The following is a 23,830-nucleotide window of genomic DNA, read 5'->3' as shown; positions in this document are numbered from 1 at the left end:
CTTGTGCTATAAATACATAAGGTTTTCCACCTAGAGGGATGAGTACATGGTGAGCTGAAATTTTCAGCCAAGTTTTCCTAGAAATTTTGCCCACACGAAATTGCTATTTTTCGGGTATTATTTGGGTAACACAGTAGAAGACCGTGGAACGTTCGAGGATCACGATTGTGCGGGTGATGGAGATTCCATTGAGAAGTTATGGAACTGAAGGCTCACGTGGTAGAAGAGATATGTTCACGCTTCAAGAGGTAACCCGTGAAATCTCGTTTATGCTAGTTGTCTAAATTACATGTGATTTTGATACTGAGATTGCTTCCGCTGCATATAATAATCCATCAATTGGTATCAGAGCTCACTCACATCTAATTAGATAACTAAGTTTTTCATGAAACAAGAATATGGTGTTTATGTGCATTTTTGAATTACATATATATGTGGTTTTCTAAAAAACTGCACTGCTGTTTTGTAAATTAACTGTGCATAATTTATGGATTATTCTTATAATCATGAGATATATGTTTTCTTATTGATATTTGATTGAGATTATCTGAATTTTTTGGGGTAAACCCTAGAAAAACGCAAAACCTGATTTTGACCGAATAGCCGGAATTTTCGGAGGTCAGCGAACTTGACGGACTTCGATTGAGCTGAAATTTGGTGGGTCCATCGGAAACGCCGTGGTGAGAAAAACTCACTGCTTTTGCAGTGAATCATGGTATGTTTCGGCGTTTTGAGGTCGTTTGGACTGTGTTTTGGACGTTTTTCTATTTTATGGAAATTATTTCTTAATAATTTTAATTCTTTTTTAATTCAATGGTGTTGGGGATGACTCCTCATGGTCCCCATGATTAAATACTAGTCATATAATAGGTTTACACATTGACTATTAGCAAATAAATGTGTTGTTGTATTAAATTCAATAATAGAGGTGTAAGATTTTATTGACTAGGTCTTACAAGGTATAATTCATATTGTGTAATGATATAATTATTTTGTAAGAAAGTAAAATTCTCTATTTGATATCCTGGATGACTAATGATTGGAGCGTTTGGCATGTTTGTGCATAAAAAATTTCTCAAATTTAAGTTTATATTTTCATGCCTTACGTGATTACTAGTTTGGATTTTCGATGAAGAATTTTGTTCTCTGATTGGAGGTTCTAATTAAATGAAATATGACGGTATGTTGTATGAGTTTTATAATGTTGGTATGATTTTTAAGCTATGGTCTACCATAAAATAATTTTATGAGCTAAATATATATTCACTTGTAAATTGAGAATTTTATGAGTAATAAATAGTTACCACTGAAGTGGTTTGTTTATTTGAACTCATGAAAAATTCTTAGTAAATTTGTACATGTGAAATTATATCTATTCATGGATTGAGCATTATGATTAATAAGTAGGATCCACAAAATGGTCTATTTATTTGAGTCATTGAAATATGTTTAATATACCATGTGAAAATTATCCTTGAGAAATCTACATTAATGGTGGAGGTTCATAACTAGAAAAAGAGTATTTATCTTTGGGTACTAGTGAAACTAACTCCACCCATGAGAAGAGATATTGGGGTTTTCACTGAACGGGAGAAAATATAATATCTCAGGTTCTTATGTATTTAATAAAAGGATAATTTATTGCAAAAGGAGATATTGTATATCCTAGAAATAGGAAGAAAATAATATATGCCTTGAGCTCATAGTGTAATTATAAGGAGAATGGAAATCAATATCATATTTATTTTAATTCATGAAACTACTTAAAACGGTTATTCTCCGAGTTTGGTTACAGGCTAGTGGTCATGAATTTGACGGACTCCGATTAACCTGAAACTTGGTGGGTTCATCGAAAACGATCTAGTAAAAAAGAAACTTCTTGCTATGCAGTGAATCATGTTGTTTTTTGGCATTTTGAGGTCGTTTAGATGGGTTTTCAAGCAGTTTATTAAATTGAATTTGTTATAAATATGAAAAATTATTCTTTATATATCGGCTATATTTGTGTTAAATCTGAAACATGATGATTTAACTTGATATGATATATAGCAAGAATGCAAATCACATGGATTTAATCCTGACTACGCCAAAAAAATAATTTATTCGAATTTGGTCTAGTTTTTGGCGATCATGAATTTCACGATCTCCGAATGACCTGAAATTCGGTAGGATCATTGGAAACGATCATTTAAGAAGAACTCACTGCTATGCAGTGAATCACATCGTATTTTGACGATTTGGGATCGTTTAGGTGAGTTTTTTGGAGGTTTGACGGATTAAAATGTGATTTACATACGAAAAGTCATTCTTTCTATCATTTTATATGTCTAATCTGGAACATGATAACACATGTTGATTTGACATGAATTGGTATATGATAAAAAAAATGTAGGTCATATTTTAAATTCTTAAAAAAATGCTTAAAATGATAATTTTCCAAATTTGGTCGCAATTTTTGATTGATATGAAATTTGGTAGATTTATCAGAAATAGTCCAGTCAACAATAATCACCACTATACAGTGTGAAATATTAATTTTAGTATTTTAAGACTGTTTAAATGGGTATTGAGCATTTTTTTAATATGGAACTTAATCCTCAGAGAAAAGTTCGTGGTTGTGATAAAGTGGTGATGGGAATAAACCCCTATGGTCTTCATTTTTTTATTTATAGTGAGATAATAAATTTATGCGTTGACATTAAGTCTTCCTCCATATCGGATAAATTTATTATGAACTCACTGGCTATAGTTACTAGTTATTGATAACCAGTATTAACTCTCCATCTGAGCTTAAAGGGTTGAATCAATTTTGTAACTACAATACAATCATGATTAAGTGGTGATAGAAATATATTTCTATGGTCTTCCACTATTAATTTTAAGTGAGTAATAAATTTATGCGTTGACTTTAGGTCTTCCTCCATATCGGATAAATTTATTGTAAGCTCACTAGGTGAAATATTAGTAATTGATATCGTGTACTTACTCTCCATCTGAGTATACATGTTGGATCAATGAAACTAGAGCTATTAAAAATGATGTTCACTTGACTTAAATTAACAGTAAACTCTCCATCTGAGTTGGGTCTGTTTTAATTATTAGAGTGAATAATCTGGCATTGCATATGTATGTTGCATGAGTAGTTCTTTCCCATCGAAATTGCTATTCAAGATGCATGACATATATGTGTAGTGTGTTTTAAAATTTTTGTATTAAAAAGTTATATACAATTGACTGAAAATAATAGTATGCTCTCCATCTGAGTTGGTTCTATTTATTTTTGGATTGTATAATTCTTGCATTATATAATATACTTTGCATGAATAATTCTTTTCCCATCGAAATTTATTATTCCAGATGCATGTATGTATATAAATATTGAATGCAGTCTGAATTTTACTATTCAATGTTTTGACTTATTATGATCTATTTAATATTTTTATCTCAACTCCACAATGATTTTATGCAATTTGTCGTATTACTTGTTAAAATTTTCTTTTAGTGATAAGTCATTAATTTTAAGGATGCAATATATGTACTTTTGTTAGAAGGAATTTAATTCCGGTTTCTGGGCAAAATAAGAGATGGATATTTGTTTTATTTTTCGAATAACTCTTGAGTTATTGAGCTTAATAAACACTTTATCTCTTGTGGTACATGAATGCATGACCTTGTTATTATATATTGATGTCTCTCCTGAACAGAACAATATTAGTCTACCTCATAAGAGAATATGTTCTTCAAAATTGAGTAAAACTTATCTGTGCACTTTTATCTAAGTCATATTAATCTGGATAGGATTTCAAGTTGGTCAAGTATGGACCTTAAGGTTCATTGAAAGTAGAGGCACTACCAACTTGTGGATCCTGTTTGGAAGGAAATTTGACTAAAAGATGTTTCCCTTTAAAAGGAAATAAAACTAGTGATAAGCTAGAATGAATCCTTTCTGATTTGTATGGTTAAATGAACATACTCGTAAGAGATAGATTTTGAGTATTTTATGACGTTCATAAATGATTACTCAAAATATTAATATATTTATTTGATGCACTGTAAGTCTTAATGAATTAAGTAATTCAAGGTTTTTAAGACTTGAAATAGAGAAGCACCAAAGAAATATATTAAGTTACTACAATTTGATTGTAGTGGCGAGCATCTCTCTAAAGAGTTTTTTAGTTACATATCAGAATAGGGATTACATCTCAATTGACTACACCGTAAACTCCATAATAGAGTCGTGTAGTAGAAAGAAGAAATAAGTCTCTTTTGGATATGGATAGACTAATGACGTGTTATTCAGATTTGCCTTATTTATTTTTGGAATATTTCCTGGAAACTTCAAATTACATTCTGAATTTAGTTCCTTCTAAACTAGTACCTGGGACATCTATAGAACTGTGGACTGAATGTAAGCTTGGTCTGTGGCATGTTTAGATATAGGATTATCCCGCATATGTGCTGAAAGGGAAAGCAGATATGTAAGTTGGAACTAAGGATGGATAGGTGCATGTTTATCGAATATCCAAGAAAACGAATGAAGCTTTATTTTATTGTCCTAAAGAAAATAAAGGCAATTGTTAAAACAAATGCATTTTTCTAGATAAGGACTGTTTAATAAAACATGTTCCTAGAAGTAAACTATTTTTACAGGAACTGGGCAAAGAAATAACTAGATGTTCAAGAACATCAAAACCCACACGTCAGAATTGACGTTCCACTGCATTTAAGTAGTGGGAGAACGTTAATAGACATAATATGCCTTTATCGAGTGGGAGTGATATTTGAACATTGAACACTATAGTAAGAAGTCACTAATATTTCAATGTCGTGAGGTAACGAAGGTAATATTAGTGGTACTTCGTCTTAGTGGGAGAAAGCTAAAGAAAATTATAGTTCGGTGTTCATTCTTGGGATAGTTTCGGTAACAGGATCTCTGAAGAGTTTAATACCAAACTAGATAATTACGACAAAGTACTACTGGACAAATATTGCATCAGATATAACTTGGCAAGATTCTTTAACAAAACCTTATTTGATGAAGACTTTTAATAGTCATGTAAAAGAATGGCTGAGAAAGTTGTAGATGCATGGTTATGAGTCTAAGTGGGAGATTGTTGGGGCATATACTATTAACCATGCATTTGGATATAGTACATTCTAATAATTATCATGGTTAAAAGTCTAAGTGGGAGATTGTTGGGATATATACTATTAACCATGAGTTTGGTTTAGATATAGTATTTATTATGAAATAATTATTTATTCAGTTTTAATAAAGTTTTAAATAGATCATATAATAGTCTGTGTCCTTTGCTTATATAGTAGATGATTTAGTGTATAGAGTTTAGCTTATACACGGAAGATTAAATCATCGGTTCTTATAAGTATAAAGTTTGACTTCACAATCTAATGATGGAATTGGATAAACCATCAGGAATGATTGTAGCACAAGATTAAATATAATTAATCTTGATTATGGGAATGGTTTAATTTCAACTTCTTGTGCTAGTACATTTTGTATGTATTGAACGGACCAGGTAGAGATAAGTATTTTATACTGACTTAATAAAATAAACTATCTAGCCATTAAATGTACTTATACTCTTAATCTTGATATAATTATTATTAGTTGTGTATATTATTATTGTTTTGATTTATTAAAAGGCGAGATTCTTTCGTGGGTCAATATGCCTGGTAAATTGGATAATAATAATATACATTGGCGAAGTAATAGTTAGTTGATGGAATCCATGTCTCGGTTTAGAGATTGATGATATACCTTTACGAAAGCTTATAAGTTTTCATGTGTAAACCCGGCCGGTGGATTTTGTATCCGACACATGAAATAAGTTAAGCGAAAGTCTAAAGGAAATAATCAATAAATTAAATCGTCAGTAATTTAATTTAATTGATTCGTATCTGAATCTTAACATGGGGAGTTAAACAAGATTTAATGGATGAATTTCGAAATTGAATAAGGAGTGTAATTACGAATTTTTAGTGGAATAATTCGTAATTAATTATGGTGGATATTAATTTCGAAAATTACAAATTAATTCCATAATTGGAAGCCTTGTTAATTAAATTCTGTGGTCCCTACTGTGCCTAAATAATAGGAAATAAAGGAATCCTTTTTCTGGTGGAAAAGAAAACCTAACATGTTTTGGAAAAGGGTCTTAACCCTTAAAACTTGTGCTATAAATACATAAGGTTTTCCACCTAGAGGGATGAGTACATGGTGGCTGAAATTTTCAGCCAAGTTTTCCTAGAAATTTCGCCCACACGAAATTGCTATTTTCGGGTATTATTTGGGTAACACAGTAGAAGACCGTGGAACGTTCGAGGATCACGATTGTGCGGGTGATGGAGATTCCATTGAGAAGTTATGGAACTGAAGGCTCACGTGGTAGAAGAGATATGTTCACGCTTCAAGAGGTAACCCGTGAAATCCCGTTTATGCTAGTTGTCTAAATTACATGTGATTTTGATACTGGGATTGCTTCCGCTGCATATAATAATCCATCACTAGAGACTGCAAATTAATTCCATGTTTTTAATTGTATCTTTACTTATTCCAAAATAACTCTCTCATCTTTTATCCCCCAAGAAGATTGGTAAGACTTCAGTCACCAATTCGTTTAAACGGAATAGATTCGATACATATCTAATGTGCACATTGGTACTATGCTGAGTTGATTTATATGCCGAATATCGATCTTTATTATCGACTGCATTCGTTATATTGTTGGTAACAATAGTAAGAGCACTGAAATACATGTTAGCAGTACAATTTATTTCACAGTCCGGTAGTTCGCAGACAAACTTTTTGCGTACTCAAAAGGCTCTAATATGTTATCGTGACATAGAATATGTTGGATCTTTTTGCCCTAATTTTAGACAAAGAACTTTTATAAAAGTGAAAAAGATAACTACTATGTACCCTTTCGCCAGAAATCGTCGGTCACAGTATATAAGTACTTGAGAATGATGTTTTAAGGATTTGAGATTTGAATGCTTGCTTGGGAACAAGAAAAGAGTAAAATTAAGGCGAGAAATATGTATGAACGAGATATGATTCAATTTTCTTAATCTATAGAGAAAATTCCAAATTACTTCCGTAGCCATTCATAGTACATAATGGATGCGTTCTAGTTATGAAATTTTACCAAATGAATCATGATATACACCTGACAGGATTTCAAAACCAGTTGACCTTGGTTTTAATTTATTCGATTTGAGTAAAAAGTCATATTTGTGAAAATGTGAAAAAATAGGATCTAGAATATAGTTGCCACTGTCCAAGCCCCATTTTTACAAAGTGACAATAAACCTAGTCTAAAACGATTTTGGACGAGAATTGAGATATATCTGCTTCCTGGGTACTAAATAAGTTGGAGTAATGTACATAAATCGCATGCCATACAGCTATCACACTTGCGCAAGCAATAGACTAGGGGGCCACTGCACCAACGATAAGCACCCGAGGAACCAGCAAAAATCTTGAAGAACACGAGCAAGAGCTCAGTAAGGACATCCCGGCCCATCTTAATGATTTCGTTTACAGCCAAACCTCATCCCTGCCCCTGTAGGATCGATACGTATTACACTCATGACAATTTAGAACAAAAAAATTCCGAGTTTTAACTACTAAATGTTGTTTAAATAGACCTGGCCGGAGACTTGTCTGACACTTATAATCGCTTGCTTAGATTATAGGGATCGGCTCTTCAGCATTCCCGATGCTACTGAGACAAGGTGGCTTGGCAGCTCCATAATAGAAGAATGCCATCATTTTGGACAACTCGTCTGCTGTTCGGTTCACTACTCAACTCAAGAATTAAAGGAAAAAAGAAGATTAGAGATAAAATGAGGATTTGAGATCAAGCGACAAATGTCAAAAGCAATATTCCATTAGATAGACTTTAACCTTTCTCGCGGTGCATGATTTTCCCTGCTTTAGTAAAGATGAGCTCGGGGAAAACAGAGACTTGTAAAGCAGACACCAAGTCAACTTCAACAATAGCATCAATTGCTACACACTACAGAGAAAAAAAGAAACTATCAATAGTGTGTTTGGAATATAATTGTTTAAAAGTTAAATGATTTAACTTATTACCCTTGGAGATGGTAGTCTGCAGTTCCAGATGATGTGGACAGCCTTCTCCAATTCATCACGAACCATTTCATTTTCCTTTGGCCTGTGTGTAACACAGAGCTTCATAAGATAGTATTCAAAAGACTTACTTTGTTCTAAAGTAAGTTATTGAGAGAGACTTGTGCACTTTGAAAAACCTACTTTAGCCTTTTGTTTTATATGGTTCAGCAAGTAACCAATTTTATGCTAGGAAATCCCTTCAAATAAAGGAAAATACATGGTTTTTCGTCAAATGAAAATGATCTCAAAGAACAGCAGAGAGAGATTGCCATCATGAAAAATACACAAATAAAGTTCGGGTTATTTGTGAAATAAGTTATGCTGATCTCTTCTAGAAATGTTATCTCTAAAATGCCAAGTCTTCCAATATTTTTGAGTAAAAACTCTTTGTAGTAAAAGTTTACCAGGTCACTTTCACATAAAAGAATGATATTTATGAAAAGATATAAAAGTGAAAGGAAAAAATTAGTGAATTCGGTGCCATTCTCCTCTAAGCTGATATGGACTGACAAGAATGAACAGAATTCACCTTTGTTTTAGCACTCTAATTTAAACAGGACTCACCAATTAATTTAGTTTACTACACGTCTGACTTTTCTGTCCTAATTGTGAATAAGTGGGAGAGACTTCAAAGTGTATGCATTAGTACGTATTGACCGAGAATTCCTCTCCCAGCAAATCCACGAACCAGCAAAAAATTTAGTTAACTACTAGCAGATATTCTCTCCTATTTTGAATCAACTTTGTATTTTGAATTACTGTTATGATTTGTTGTATATCTTCAAATTAAAATCTAGAGAGATTATAGGACTTGTGTAACTGAATCCTTGTACATAAGAAATATTTAAAGGACTCTTCCTCTCGGCAGTAAAGTTAACCGAGAGTCTGCACATTGGACTTTCTTTCACCTTTCACCTCTTTGCTCTCTTATAGTATGGTGAAGAGTAAAGAAATCTAGAGAATGGATATGGATATGGATATGCATATGCACTCAGGGATCATCTTCTGATAAAACTACATATCATTTACCAAATCTCTCTCCAAAGCTTGATCGCAATAACTTTCAGATTTGGAAGAGTAATGTTATGAATGCTCTCCAAATTTTTCGTCTTCATTCTTTTGTTCTATCCTACAACCCGCCACCTGCTACTACAACAACTCAAAGTGCTCCAACTGAACAACCTGTTACTGTTCCAAATCCGAAATATGAAGATTGGCACCAACGTGATCTCTACGTCCTTCTCTGGCTCAAACAAACAATTTCAGACCCCCTGCTTCCTCATGTAATCACTGCCAAATCCTCTTATGAAGCATGGAACACAATTGAACGCCTTTTCCAAACCCAAGCAAAATCCCGTGTGCGACAACTTAAATGGCAACTTCATTCTCTTCAAAAAGGATCTCTCTCTATCCTTGAATACTTTGAAAAGAAACGTGCTTTAGCCGATGCTTTAGGCGAAAGCTCTCAAATTGTTTCGGATGATGATTTTGTTTCATATATTCTCTATGGCCTGGACTCGTCTTTTGGTTCTTTTCGTGCAGCTCTTAACTTGCGAGTTGAACCTATTAATCCCACAGACCTACTCGGACTTCTTCTTCAAGAAGAAGAACGAATAAATGAAGAGGCTCAACTTACTTCAGATTCTTCTATGCCCACTGCCAACTTAGCCAAAACCTCTCGGGCACCTGCTCTTACGCAAAAGCAGTCTAGTTATTCAAATTCACGCCTAAATCGTCGTCGCTCTCACTGCCAAATATGTGGGAAATCTGGACATGAAGCGCGTAACTGCTATCAACGCCTTGACATTACTGCCTACCCTCCCACACGCACCAACACTCAGTCCACAATAGCTTCTTCACATCCTTCTGCCATGTCTACTATACGTGGACCCCTCTCCAAACCACAGGCCAACTATGCTTCTCCATCTACAATTGTTGATCCAGCATGGTACTTCGACTCGGGTGCCTCTCACCATGTCACTCCAGATCTAGCTAACCTATCCATCAACTCGGAGTATAATGGAGATGATCAACTTGTGGTCGGCAATGGTATGTAACTAAATATTTCGCATATTGGCTCTAAAGTTCTGTCTGCTAGTCCTAAAAGTGTCAAACTCTCTAATATTCTTGATGTTCCCAAGCTCACAAAAAGTCTCTTAAGTATTTCCAAACTCACTCGTGATAATAATGTCTTTGTTGAGTTTCATGCTAATGAGTGCTTTGTCAAGAATTTGCAGGGCAAAACAGTACTTCGGGGAGTCGTTGACAATGACTTGTATCGCCTCACTCCACCACCTACATCAACCTCCACAAAATCACCGCCTATGGCCTTTCTTGGTGAACGCACTACCCTTGTTGGATGGCACCGCAGATTGGCTCATCCCAACGAAGCCACACTGCGTCGTCTTGTCTCTACATATAATCTTCCTGTTTCAAATTTTAGTTTTCCTAATGTTTGTGCGCCATGTCAAATGGGCAAGAGTCATCGTCTTCCATTAGTTCATCGTCATGAATCTAGTATGCGTCCTTTTGATCTTGTGTATTCAGATGTTTGGGGCCCGGCTCCTATCAATTCTATTAATGGGACTCGGTATTTTATTTTATTTTTGGATGATTGTACCAAGTTTATTTGGATTTACTTTATCCATCAAAAATCAGATGTGCTTACTATTTTTAAACAATTCCATACCATGGTTGAAACCCAATTCAATGTCAAAATAAAATGTCTACAAACTGATTGGGGAGGTGAATTTTGTAATGTTTCCTCTCATCTTCAAACTCTAGGCATTCAACATCGAGTTTCATGTCCGCACACACAAGAATAGAATGGTGCTCCAGAGCGACGCAATCGCATTATTGTCGAAAAAGGATTATCTCTTCTTGCCCATGCTTCTCTCCCATTGTCCTTTTGGGAACCAGCATTTCATATCTCTCTAACCGTACCATCACCCCCATCCTAAACCACTCTTCACCTTACCGATGCCTATATGGTCGTCCACCAGATTATGGTTTTCTAAAAACTTTTGGTTGTCTTTGTTTTCCTTTTCTTCGTCCTTACAATAAACACAAGTTTGAATTTTGTTCTCAGCCATGTATCTTTATAGGTTATAGCTCCAAACACAAGGGTTATATGTGTCATCATGTGCCATCTAACCCCTCCTCCACATTATGCTCCTTATAATCTACAGTCCCTGCCACATTGCTCCAACAAGCTGCCTCCTTGCCTCCACCTCCGCAAGCTGCAACCCAATTGTCAACGACTACTCGAGATGTTGTTCTTCGACAAGCACACAGGTAATCACCTCTTCTCAATCTTTGCCACCCACTGAATCACCTTCTGCCTTTCCTTCCAACAACTACTCTTCACCTTCCCCACCTCCAGTTAACTCTCGGCATCCTTCTCCCACTTACTACTCCACAACTCCTTCATATTTTCGACCACCAGACAACTCTCACCATCAAATGATAACCCGCTCCAAAACCAACTCTTTAGCCCCAAAAGCTCTCACCACATCCAAACACTCCCTTCTAGTTGATCCTCTACCTATTGACAAACCCAAAAGTTTTAACCAGGCTTCCAAACTTCCTCAATGGCAACAAGCTATGCAAACAGAATTTTCTGCTCTTATGCGAAATAATACATGGCAACTTGTTCCACCGCCTCCTAACTCTAATATTGTTGGTTGTAAGTGGGTTTACAAGATCAAATATAAAGTTGATGGCTCCATTGAGTGCTATAAAGCTCGTTTAGTGGCAAAGGGGTTTCATCAAGAAGAAGGCATTGACTATTTTTATACCTTCAGTCCTGTCATCAAACCAACCACCATTAGGCTAGTTCTCTCTATTGCCCTCACTAAAGGTTGGCCCTTGCATCAACTTGATATTAACAATGCATTCTTAAATGGTGACCTTAATGAGCAGGTATTTATGGAGCAGCCAAAGGGATTTGTTCATCCCCAATACCCCAACCATGTGTGCCTACTCAAAAAGGCTCTTTATGGCCTAAAACAGGCTCCTCGAGCATGGTTTACCAAGCTCAAAAATTTTCTCCTATCTCATGGTTTTAAATCATGCTTATCAGATTGTTCTCTATTTGTTAGAAAATCACCCAATGATATTACTTATATCCTAGTGTATGTTGATGACCTTATTGTTACGGGAAGCAATCCTCGGTTCATTACTCAATTTACTAAAACACTTCATGCTGCCTTCTCTTTGAAGGACCTTGGTGATCTTCATTTTTTCCTTGGCATTGAAGTTACCAGAAATAAGGATACCATTTTTCTCACCCAACAAAAATACATCAGAGATGTCCTTGTACGTGCCAAGATGGCTAATGCCAAACCGATCTCCACTCCATCTACACCAGGGTCTCGTCTTGTCCATGACGGCGATCCTCTCCCTGATCCTCACCTATATCGCCACATTGTTGGGCCTCTTCAATATGCCACCATTACCCGCCCCGAAATTTGCTATGCTGCCAATCGGGTGTGTCAATTTATGCATCACCCATTGGGCTGCAGTTAAGCGTATTCTTCGATATCTTAAAGGCACCCTTCACCATGGTCTTTACTTTCACTCATCCACAGACTCCGGCCTAGTTGCTTTCTCTGATACTGGATGGATTTCTGACCTAGATGATAGTCGTTCTCAACATGATTTTGCTCTTTACTATGGTGGTAATTTAGTAAGCTGGTGCTCTAAAAAGCAAAAGGTTGTCGCTCGCTCTAGTACCGAAGCTGAATATCGAGCTCTTGCATTTGCTGCTACTGAAATTATTTGGGTCCAGCAACTCTTACATGAGTTGCATGCTCCTCTTAACCAACCTCCGATTCTACTCTGCGACAACTTAAGTGCTACCTTTATCTCTACCAATCTTGTCATTCATCAACGGTCGAAGCACATTAAACTTGATTATCATTTCGTACGGGAAAAAGTCGATGATAATTCACTTGTTGTTCGCTTTGTTAGTTCTCAAAATCAAATAGCAGATATTTTTACAAAAGCTCTCGGAACAGCTAGATTCAATCTGCTAAAATCCAAGCTACTTGTTCGACCCTCACCATCCACTTGCCGGGGGGTATTGACCGAGAATTCCTCTCCCAGCAAATCCAAGAACCAGCAAAAGATTAAGTTAACTACTAGCAGATATTCTCTCCTATTTTGAATCAACTTTGTATTTTGAATTACTGTTATGATTTGTTGTATATCTTCAAATTAAAATCTAGAGAGATTATAGGACTTGTGTAACTGAATCCTTGTACATAAGAAATATTTAAAGGACTCTTCCTCTCGGCAGTAAAGTTAACCGAGAGTCTGCACATTGGACTTTCTTTCACCTTTCACCTCTTTGCTCTCTTATAGTATGGTGAAGAGTAAAGAAATCTAGAGAATGGATATGGATATGGATATGCATATGCATATGTAAGCTACAATGTAATAAAAGAATTTGATTGTCTGTATTTATGCGTCGCATAAATACAGACAACAGATAACCCCTAGACCATCAGAGAAGCAAGTAGATTTTAACTTTCAGGAACATGGACGAGAAACAAAAAAGAGATAGCAGTGAAAGCAAGTGCCCTTATCTAACAACTGACAGAACTGCCTTTCATATCTAAGTCAAAGGCTACATCATTAATGAGAAATGTAGAGGAGTTGAGAGATCACCTTTTGTAACGATTATGAACAAGTATAATAAGAGGACTGATGTCCTTAAACACAGCCTCCTCCCATTCTGCAGTGGTTAAGTCCTTAATTGGACGAATATAATCATCATCTTGCCATACCACTTCATTGTCACTGTCATAATTCTCATCATCATCATTATCTTTCTTAACGTTCTTGATAGTGATCTTGTTAAAGAATTGATCCAAGTTAAAACCCCGCCCATCTGCATCTTCTGGCCAATCAGGGTCTTCCTCTTCAACAACAAGAGGGTAATCAGCCAAAAGCTTTTGCATCTTTTTTCTTTTCTCAACAAGATCTACCTCTTCCTCAACATCAGGAGACATTTTAATGACATCCCTTATCTTCCGCCGCCATTCCCGCCTTTCATCCTCATCCATATGAAAGTAATCATCCCTCTTATGACCTCCATCAGATTCAGAATCAGATTCAGATTCATCTCCTGAATCTTCCTCTCCATTACCAAATTTTAGCAACTCTTCTAGCTTCGAAGCTTTTAATCCCTTTTGTCTGAGACCATGAACCTGATTTTACACTTCATTGTCAAAGCAGGGATCTTGAAGAATATGAACATGTAATAGAGATTAACGGCAATGATGTAGTCCAAACAAATAAGAAAGGAAGTGGAGAGAAGAGCATACCAGCAACTGGGATGTCCAAAATCTTGGTGCTGACTGGCCAGAATAATTCAAAGTCGATGAAGATATGATAGAACTTCTCAGTTTGTTTCTCCTTTGAGGAACAATTCCAAACACTGAAGAGAAGCTTCTCAGGCATTTCTCCTCTAAAGGTGGGGTCAAACGCTGCAGCCTTAGACTGTGTTGTAATTCCATTGACTAGAAAATCAAAAAAAAAAAAAAATTGTAACTTACCATAAGAGAAATTCTGTGCAATATCTAAACAAAGATAAGGGAGAGAAAATATAGTTATGACATGCAATTATCCCATTTGCTAAATTTCAAGTTCATAACGGTTAAGGCTGCGTACATCAGACCCAGCGTGATCCAGCCCTCTTAGGTCACCACTGGCCTTTATAACGGTTTTATTGAAACACAGGGACTCTTCTATTTTTCATTTTCCGACTTATTTTATCAGTGTTTTCTTATCCAGTATCCTATGTTGGACCTACAACAACTGGTTTTAAGGTCAAATGGAATTCAACATAGTTCATGAATTGAAGCTTAGACGTATTATGCATTTTCTCTGTATTTTTTTTGTCATTCCTCGGCTATTAGTATAAGAGGAACGGTGAACTCCATTTCCTCAACAAGCGCTATTGAGAGTACAGAAAGGAACTCTTTAAGATAACCACAAGACCAAAGGGAAAAAGGTGCAGTGTCAATTAAATGGTACAACTGACGAAATAGCTACCACCCAATTGCGAATTGCACCAGTATTTCAAATTGAGATGTGTCTCAACAATATGAGAAACGGCGAACTTCATTTTCACCAGAAATCGCGATTGAGAAAGCAAATAACATCTTTACGATCATCAGAGACACATCTCAATTTGAAATACTTAGTTTTCTGTCATCTAGTCATGTGTTCCCTATATACAACTGTATAAATCAACTCGTTTTCATGTCGCAGGTCCTTGTAGCATGTATATGTTCCAGGCAACTTAGCGCACTAGAGCACTGATGTAGTGCTCAGTCTCACATAGCTCTTAGACCTTGAATTTGTTAAGTGGAACCTATCCTGGTATTACTCGTAAACTCTATCCACATGAGTAACTAGCGCACTACACCTATTATATAACATTTCGCAACTTGGGTGTGCATCAGCAGCTATAGAAAAATGATAATCAAGTAGCGTACTTGATAATCAACCCAGTGGTCATAAGTTAATACTGCAGTCCAAGAAGGGAAAAATCCCTGATTAAAATGCATTTGCATATTCAGTCTTACCGAGGGCGCAACAATGAAGTGCATAGCAGTTAGAACCCCTGCTCCTAAGCCCCCAACGTCTACGGAAATCCACTAATTTACTAGAAACTGTTATCAAATAAACAAATAGAATATAGCTCTCTCATCCATTTCCAGTTTTAGGCCACCAATTACAGTTACCACTAGGAGAAAAGACCCCTAATTCATACACAACTTTCATACTTATCTCGATACTTGGGTTTTACGAATGTTATTTTGTTATTCTCAATGGTCACCACATATTTATACAAGATTCAAATTGAACATCATGTACTGCCACAAATTCAAGTGGGGCAACTTTCCAAAAAAAGGAAATAAAATAACAAACAGCATATTAGTGAAGTTTGTGACTGAAAGAAAAGAAGAAAAAAAAAAGACCTAGCTTCAATCCAAATTCAAATGTCGAAAACAACAAGCAAAACGTGCACAGCAGTTAAACTTGGAGTATACAACAAATTTAAAAGAACAAATTGATTTATGCGTAGCATCCAAACCATACTTCAAACAGGAGATTCTGGGGAGGAAAAAAGACAGAGACTTTAACGCCCCCCCCCCCCCCAAACCCATTTCAAACGGAGAACCCAGAAGGAAATTACAGAAAATTCAGCTTAAGGGGAGGGAGAAGTTGAAGAATTCTTACTTGGTCAGAATAATTAGTGTTTCTTGAGCTGGTGCGATACACAACTCTCCCAAACTTTCTGCAAAACCAAAGAGATAATGAAAGGATTCAAGAAAGAGAGGGAAATGTTAGTTAAAAGGTGTACTATAATGGAGTGAAATCCCGTGGATGAAACTGCAGATTTTATGACTTCTGAGGAGAGTTTAGTGATAAGCGAGTGGAAATTTCTCTAAAATATATATATTGTTATAAAATAAAAGTAATGCTGTAAAATGTAAATTAGAAGAGATAGAAAGAAGGCAGAAGTGTTTTCTTCTTTCACTTTGGTGTATTTTTCCATTGCAATTACATGACCTTTTATAGGCATAAAGTAGGAAATTTAATCTTTAAGTTATTCACAATATGGGCATCCAATGTAGCATCCAATGTAGTATCCAAAGTAGTATCCAATATACAAACTATTCATAATACTCCCCTTGGATGTCCATGTAAGATAATGTGCCTCATTAAAAACTTACAAAAAAAATATTGGGATGTACATAGTTATTTATAATATGCATTGTTTGCTGCCTCATTAAAAATCTTACCAGGAAAACCCGGTGGGACAAAACCTTGGTTAAGAAAAAGAGTGCAGCGTGTAGTTACTCCCCCTGATGAAAAATCACTTAATGTCTCGAAGACGACGCATTCCAATCTTATATATCAGCTTTTTAAATATTGAGGTTGGTAACGCCTTAGTGAACAGATCAGCCAAATTATCACTTGAACGAACTTGTTGTACATCTATTTCACCATTCATCTGAAGATCATGAGTGAAAAAGAATTTCGGTGAAATGTGTTTTGTTCTATCTCCTTTGATATATCCTCCTTTCAATTGAGCTATGCATGCAGCATTGTCTTCATACAATATTGTTGGAATATTCTCTTTCGAAGAAAGACCACATGTTTGCTGAATGTGTTGAGTTATAGATCTTAACCAAACGCATTCTCGACTTGCTTCGTGAATGGCTATTATCTCTACATGATTTGAAGAAGTAGCAACCATAGTTTGTTTTGTCGAACGCCATGATATGGCTGTACCTCCACTTGTAAATAAATAGCCTATCTGAGATCGACCTTTGTGTGGATCAGACAAATATCCTGCATCTGCATAACCAATAAATGATGGCTTGGATTCATTTGTATAAAATAAACTCATATCAATGGTCCCTTGGAGGTATCTGAATATATGTTTAATATCATTCCAGTGTCTTTGTGTTGGCGAAGTACTAAATCTTGCCAATAAGCTTACTGAGAAAGCTATATCTGTTCGGAAATTATTGGCAAGATACATTAATGCCCCAATTACACTAAGATATGGTACTTCGGCACCAAGAAGCTCTTCATCATTTTCATGAGGTCGGAATGGATCTTTCTTTATATCAAGTGATCTCACAACCATCGGGGTACTCAATGGATGTGCGTTATCCATATAGAATCGCTTTAAAATCTTTTTGGTGTATGTTGATTGATGGACAAATATTCCATCTTTCATATACTCAATTTGTAGACCAAGACAAAATTTTGTCTTTCCAAGATCTTTCATTTCAAATTCTTTCTTCAAACAGTCTACTATTTTTGGAAGCTCCCCAGGAGTTCCAATGATATTTAAATCATCAACATACACGGACAAATTCAAATCCAGACCTTTTTATAAAAACACAAGGACAAATTGGATCATTCTTGTACCCTTCTTTCAACAGGTATTCACTCAGGCGATTGTACCACATACGACCTGATTGTTTCAATCCGTATAAAGATTTCTGAAGCTTTATTGAACAAGTTTCTCGAAAACTTTTATATGCTTCTGGCACTTTAAATCCCTCAGGTACTTTCATAAAAATTTCGTTGTCTAATGATCCATACAAATAGGCTGTAACAACATCCATTAGATGCATATCAAGTTTTTCTTGCACTGTCATATTTATGAGATACCTGAAGGTGATAGCATCCACTACAGGAGAATATGTCTCCATATAATCAATTTCAGGCCTTTGGGAAAACCCTTGTGCCACAAGTCGCGCTTTATATCTAACGACTTCATTTTTATCATTTCGTTTTCGCACAAAAACTGATTTATACCCTACTGGCTTTATGCTTTTAGGTGTTCGAACTATGGGTCCGAAGACTTCACGTTTTCCAAGTGAAGTTAACTCTGCCTGGATAGCATCTTTCCATTTTGGCCAATCATTTCTCTGTCTACATTCATTGATAGATTTTGGTTCAAGATCCTCATCTTGTTGCATTATTTCAACAGCAACATTATAAGCAAAAATGTTATCGATAACAATATTATTTCGGTTTCATCTTTTCCCGGTTGAGACGTAACTTATTGATATCTCTTTATTTTTATTATTTTAAGGTACCTAGACCTCCCCTAAGGTCTTATAATTTGTTACGTCTTGGGGCTCTTCTTGAGCCACTACCTCTGTGTTATGTTCACTTTGATCACTTGCTCCTTTTCTTCTTCGAGGATTTTTATCTTTAGAACCGATTGGTCTACCACGTTTCAAGCATGGCTTAGACTCATTTGCTTTAATTAATTGTCCTGCCGGGATATCAACTCGAATTGGAGCATTAGCAGCTGGAATATGTGACTTAGTCACCCTTGGTAGGTCAGTGAATGCATTTGGCAATTGATTTGCAATATTTTGTAAATGAATAATCTTTTGAACCTCTTGTTCACATTGATTTGTTATCGGCTCTAGATATTTTAAATAGAAGGAGATTCATATCCAACATATATCCCCAACCTTCTTTGAGGACTCATCTTTGTGCGTTTTGGTGGAGCAATTGGAACATATATCGCACAACCAAAGATCCAAAGATGGGAAATATTTGGCTCCTGACCAAAAGCCAATTGCAATGGGGAGACTTTGTAGACATGTGATTTTTGACCCTCCCCAAGATTTTTCATATATTAGCGTAAAATATTTAATTTAGGCATAATATAGATATTTTAAGTAATTTTGACTCTTTTACTTTAATTTTATTACAAGAAAATAAAAAATCACAAAAATAGGTTCATTAATATTTTGTAGTCATTTTTAATCTAAAAATATATATACAACAATAGTATCGTATTTTTATTTTAATATGATATTTGAAAATACCAAACATAGATCTGTTTAAATGGTTAGTTTCATTTTAATAATTATTTGAATAGTAGGATTAATTAATAAATGGGGCCGTATTTTTAATCTCGTTTGCAGGGAAAGAATAGAACTTGGGCTCGAGCAACCCAATTTAAGGCCTAATTATGGACTTAGCCCACAATGTCAAGCCCATAATTCCTAGGCTCATACCCATTAACCTAAAAACCCTACAAAAACTAACCTAGACCTATGTATATATAAATAAGCTAACACCTAACGAGGGGGAGGGGGTCTGAAACGAAGGTTGCGCATGAAAAACGAAACGCTGAAAAACAAAAAGGAAACAAAAAAAAGTTGAACGAAAAGATGACGAAAAAAGGGAGATAACGAAGGAGGACTGAAAACGAAAAAAAAGGAAAAGCTGAAAGTGGCAGCTGAAAAAGCTGCGCAAAAACAGAGAAACCTGACCCCCCTTGCATCGTCTTCTTCACGACCCCCCACCCCCCTTCGCGTGGCCTTCTCCAAACGACCCCTTTCCCCACTGGTCTTCTTCTTCATTCTGATAGCTGCTCCCAGCAGCCTAACGCCCCATCACACCTCGCCAGCCCGTCGACGACTCTTGCTACTCCGTCCAGTGACTCCTCGCCGGAAACCAACCCCACCGGAAAAACCAGAACTTATGCCAAGTGCTTTGCTGGAAAACGCAGCAACACAGCTAAGAAAACCAACCTAGACAGCCTGTTTCTACCCTGTTCTCACCCAGTCAAAGTTCTGTCCATTTTTGAGTTCTCCGGCGAGCTTCATGGTTGTCCGTGGTCATTGTTCATGGGTTCCGTTTCAGCTCCATCCATGGTTTGTCGTGTCTGAGTCTAACACTGCCTCATAAGTAAGGTGCTGATCCATTTTGAGGTTTGGTTCCTCGTTTTTCATACTCTGTTTGGCTTAAGTGTATTTCCGTCAATTTATTACTCTCTAATGTATGAATGGTTTGGATTAAGTTTTTTTACTGTTTTGATCGGAGGATGAATGATTTGTGAACCTTTTATCGCTTATATGCTTATGCACCTCTTCAGTGATAGACAAACGCATATATGATGATTTGTAGTACTGGTTTAGGATATTCTGAAATCTAATTTTTTTTTGGTAGTTCCGTTATATGCATTCCCTGTAAGTGTCTTGAAGTTGTTAATGGTGGAACAGAAAAGGAATAAATTAGACTTGTAAAAAATTGTTTGTTTGAGCCTAAGGATATTATTTGGTCATGAAAATGTTTGGGCTTACGGATTGAGTGGGGTATAAACGCATAATTGCTTTAGGCGCGTTATTTTAATAAATTGATTTCCTAAATTCGGGTGCGCATTTATGTGACTCAAATCTCAACGATGCTGAAATATGTCGAAGACCGCGGGTGCATTTATGTGACGTGGTTTGAGGTGTGTTTTAATGACGTTGCAATTTTCTCTAAAAATGAATAAAGCGGTTAAAAGTCAAAATTTGCACGTAGGTTCATAATTGTTTAAAATCAGATAACTAAGCTAAATATAACAGTTGAGCGGCCGTGCTAAAACCACGGAACTCGGGAATACCTAAAACCTTCTCTCGGGTTAACAGAATTCCTTACCTGGATTTCTGGTTCGCGGATTGTTAAACAGAGTCAATATTTTCTTCGATTCAGGATTTTGAACCGGTGACTTGGGACACCACAAATTATCTCAAGTGGCAACTCTGAATCTTCAAATAAATAAATCTCATTTCGATTGTCACTTCAAGTGGAAAAACTCCTTTATACACCCTTTCCCGGGGGTGTAGGTAAAAAAGGAGGTGTGACAGCTCTGGCGACTCTGCTGGGAAATCGAACCCAGAATCTCTGGTTTAGGGTTCAGAATTCGAGCTTAGATAAATTGTTATATTTGGCTTTATTTATTATCTGATTTTATTACATGTTCAGGCCTAATGTGCTAAATGTTGCTTTTACCGCTTTGATATTATCTGAACTGTATATAAACTGCTACGAAACCCCTCTTTTCCCTCTCCTGAGGAGTGCACGCTGGTCATGACTTCTTTCTGTTAGTGTCAAATCCAAAATAGGACGAGGTTCGAACAAGTTGCAAAGCCGGATATCTTTTGATTACTGGTACGCAGCCCCCCCCCCCCGGCTCGAGTTGTCTGCTCGGGTAAGCCAGGTCTAAAACAAATAAACTCAGGTTTTAAACCTAGTATAACAAAGCCTTATGCCGGATCCCTAGTAGGAACGTTTGTTTGCATCATGTGCATTTTGACTTTGGAGACTCAACAAAGGGGTTGGGTCTGTCTAGGACAGGTGTACCCAAAATAACAGACCATCTTGATGCATCCTATGTGCTACATGTTGCATTTCTTCAAGGTAAAAGGGTCATTTTGCGGACCAATGATAACTGAGGGCGAATGAAAAAAAAGGGAAAAAAAGAGAAAAAAAAGAGAGGCTGAAATGTGAGGATGAAGCGAGTAGGGCCCAATTATAATTTTGTTACATTTTATTAAGAAAAAAAGAGCATGGAAACTTCAAAAAGATTTTGCACTTTTTATCATTTTTCAAAAATCAAAAATCGAAAAAAAAAGAAAAGAAAATCCAAAAATATTTTATATGTTTCATTATTTTTCGAAAAAAAAAAAGAAAAAAAATGTGTTTGCTATACGTCAGTTGTTTTTTCTTTATTCTCGCCCGTATCCAATCTGCCCGAACTACGCGAACCTGATTCTCGTCTCTCGGGGCGGGATACGTAGGCAACCCACTTAGGGTCCGGTCTTCCTAGTAAATCTTAGGTTCTTGACTTTGCGGGGTCATAGCCAAATTTTGCACTGCTAGCCACCTTTTGGCCAAGTAAGCCATTTTTCAAAAGTAGCCTCAATTATGTCTTGCATGTGTCTAGTAGGGAATGTTATCGTCTCATATAGTGTTGGTTCAAGTTTTCTTATACAGGTGTGGATTTATTTATCGGAGTTGGAGCATGACGAAGCCCTAGGACATCTAGTCAGGATCACTGCATTCAGAAGTTGCTCGAGGAGTCATTTTATATTTTTGAGTCAATTGTTTATGTTTTACTTTCTAGTCATGTATAGTAGTATTCGGTCTTTTAGGTAATGTTAGAGTTTGTAATAGTCTAGTTAAATTTGCCTAGTCTTTTGTTATTGTATTCCTTATTTGGTATTTGGAAATGTATTACAAGTCAAAAAAAAAATTGCGTTTTTATATTTTCGTTATAAGTTTTCTTTAGAATACTAATTCTATAAATGAAAAAAATTTCCTTTGAGGTTGTTTTTCCTTTAGGCAATTAATATCAAAATAAAAATTGCTTTTATATTTCCTTTAGTATATTAAGACCAAAAATTCAAAAAAAAAAAAGAATTTTCTTTAGTACCTCTTTAAAAGTTTTCTTTTAAGATATTAAATCCAAAAATCCAAAAAGATTTTCTGTTGAGGTTTTTCTTTGGAAAATTGATGAAAAATGACTTGAAAAAAATATTTTATTTTTATTAGAACTTTAGGACATTGTACATATAAGAAAAAGAAAACAACAATACTTTTTCTTTGGTTTATTTTCGGAGTTTCTTCCTTAGGTAATCAAAATTCAAATCCAAAAACAGTTTTTTTTTTATCTTTTTCATTTCTTGTTTCGAAGTCTTTTCTTCAGGATATCAAGTGAAAATTCAAAATATTTTTCTTTGGTCTGGCCTTAAGATTTCCTTCTTAAAAAGAAAAAAAATCAAAAAAATATTTTTTTCTCTTGTAGGGATTTTCCTTAATAATTTTCCATAGAGTATTTATTTCAAAAAGAAAAAATATGTGCTCATTAAGCTTGAGTTTAGAATCGGTTATAGAGCATTCAGTCTAGAAAATTCAAAAAAAAAAGGATTTGCTTCTTTTATTTCTCTTTTCTCATCGGATTAGTCACTAAGGTAAAAAAGAAAAAAAAAGATGAAAATGAAAAAGAATACGTTAGTTTATGTGCTTTACTCTCGATCTTCCAAAACTACGCAAAGATCTGATTCATGCGGCGTCATGATACGTAGGCAACCTACATAGGGTTCGATCGAATCATTTTTTTATTATTATTAAAAGAAAAAGAGAAAAAGGAAAAAAAAAAAGAAAAAGGGGGAAACGAAAAAAAAGGTGAAATTATGGGATGTGAGATATGAGAGAAAGAAAAGAGTGATGAAAATAAAAAAGAAAAAGAAATGAAGGAAAATGGGCAAGCCAGCAAGTACCAGAAAAACAAAGAGAAGAGAGGTTGAAATGAACAAATTGGGATGATGCCAAGTGACCTTGTGA

The 23,830-nt window shown here is 35.7% G+C and overlaps 1 protein-coding gene across 1 annotated transcript; it reads right to left on the bottom strand.

Moving 5' to 3' along the window:
- Nucleotides 1-7,196: 7,196 nt before the first annotated feature.
- Nucleotides 7,197-16,715, bottom strand: LOC107815079 (thioredoxin-like fold domain-containing protein MRL7L, chloroplastic). Its single transcript, XM_075233014.1, has 7 exons — nt 16,409-16,715; nt 14,485-14,679; nt 13,826-14,367; nt 8,117-8,198; nt 7,928-8,039; nt 7,669-7,821; nt 7,197-7,583 (listed from the first exon to the last, which is right to left on the bottom strand). The coding sequence occupies exons 2-6, from the start codon at nt 14,674-14,676 to the stop codon at nt 7,706-7,708; spliced, it is 1,044 nt and encodes a 347-aa protein (XP_075089115.1). The 5' UTR covers nt 14,677-14,679; nt 16,409-16,715; the 3' UTR covers nt 7,197-7,583; nt 7,669-7,705.
- Nucleotides 16,716-23,830: the final 7,115 nt, after the last annotated feature.

The sequence above is a fragment of the Nicotiana tabacum genome, chromosome 16 (assembly GCF_000715075.1).
Source record: "Nicotiana tabacum cultivar K326 chromosome 16, ASM71507v2, whole genome shotgun sequence".
Lineage (NCBI taxonomy): Eukaryota > Viridiplantae > Streptophyta > Magnoliopsida > Solanales > Solanaceae > Nicotiana > Nicotiana tabacum.
Note: the sequence above shows the minus strand (reverse complement) of the source record. Positions and strands in the feature narration are given on the sequence as shown.

Bases quoted from the DNA above. Each gene is read 5' to 3' on its own strand.
- LOC107815079 (XM_075233014.1), bottom strand. From the start codon at position 14,676: ATGGAATTACAACACAGTCTAAGGCTGCAGCGTTTGACCCCACCTTTA. The intron at 14,368-14,484 runs GTATGCTCTTCT...GTGTAAAATCAG, and splicing joins TTTGGACATCCCAGTTGCTG to GTTCATGGTCTCAGACAAAA. The intron at 8,199-13,825 runs GTGATCTCTCAA...TGTTACACACAG, and splicing joins GTTCATAATCGTTACAAAAG to GCCAAAGGAAAATGAAATGG.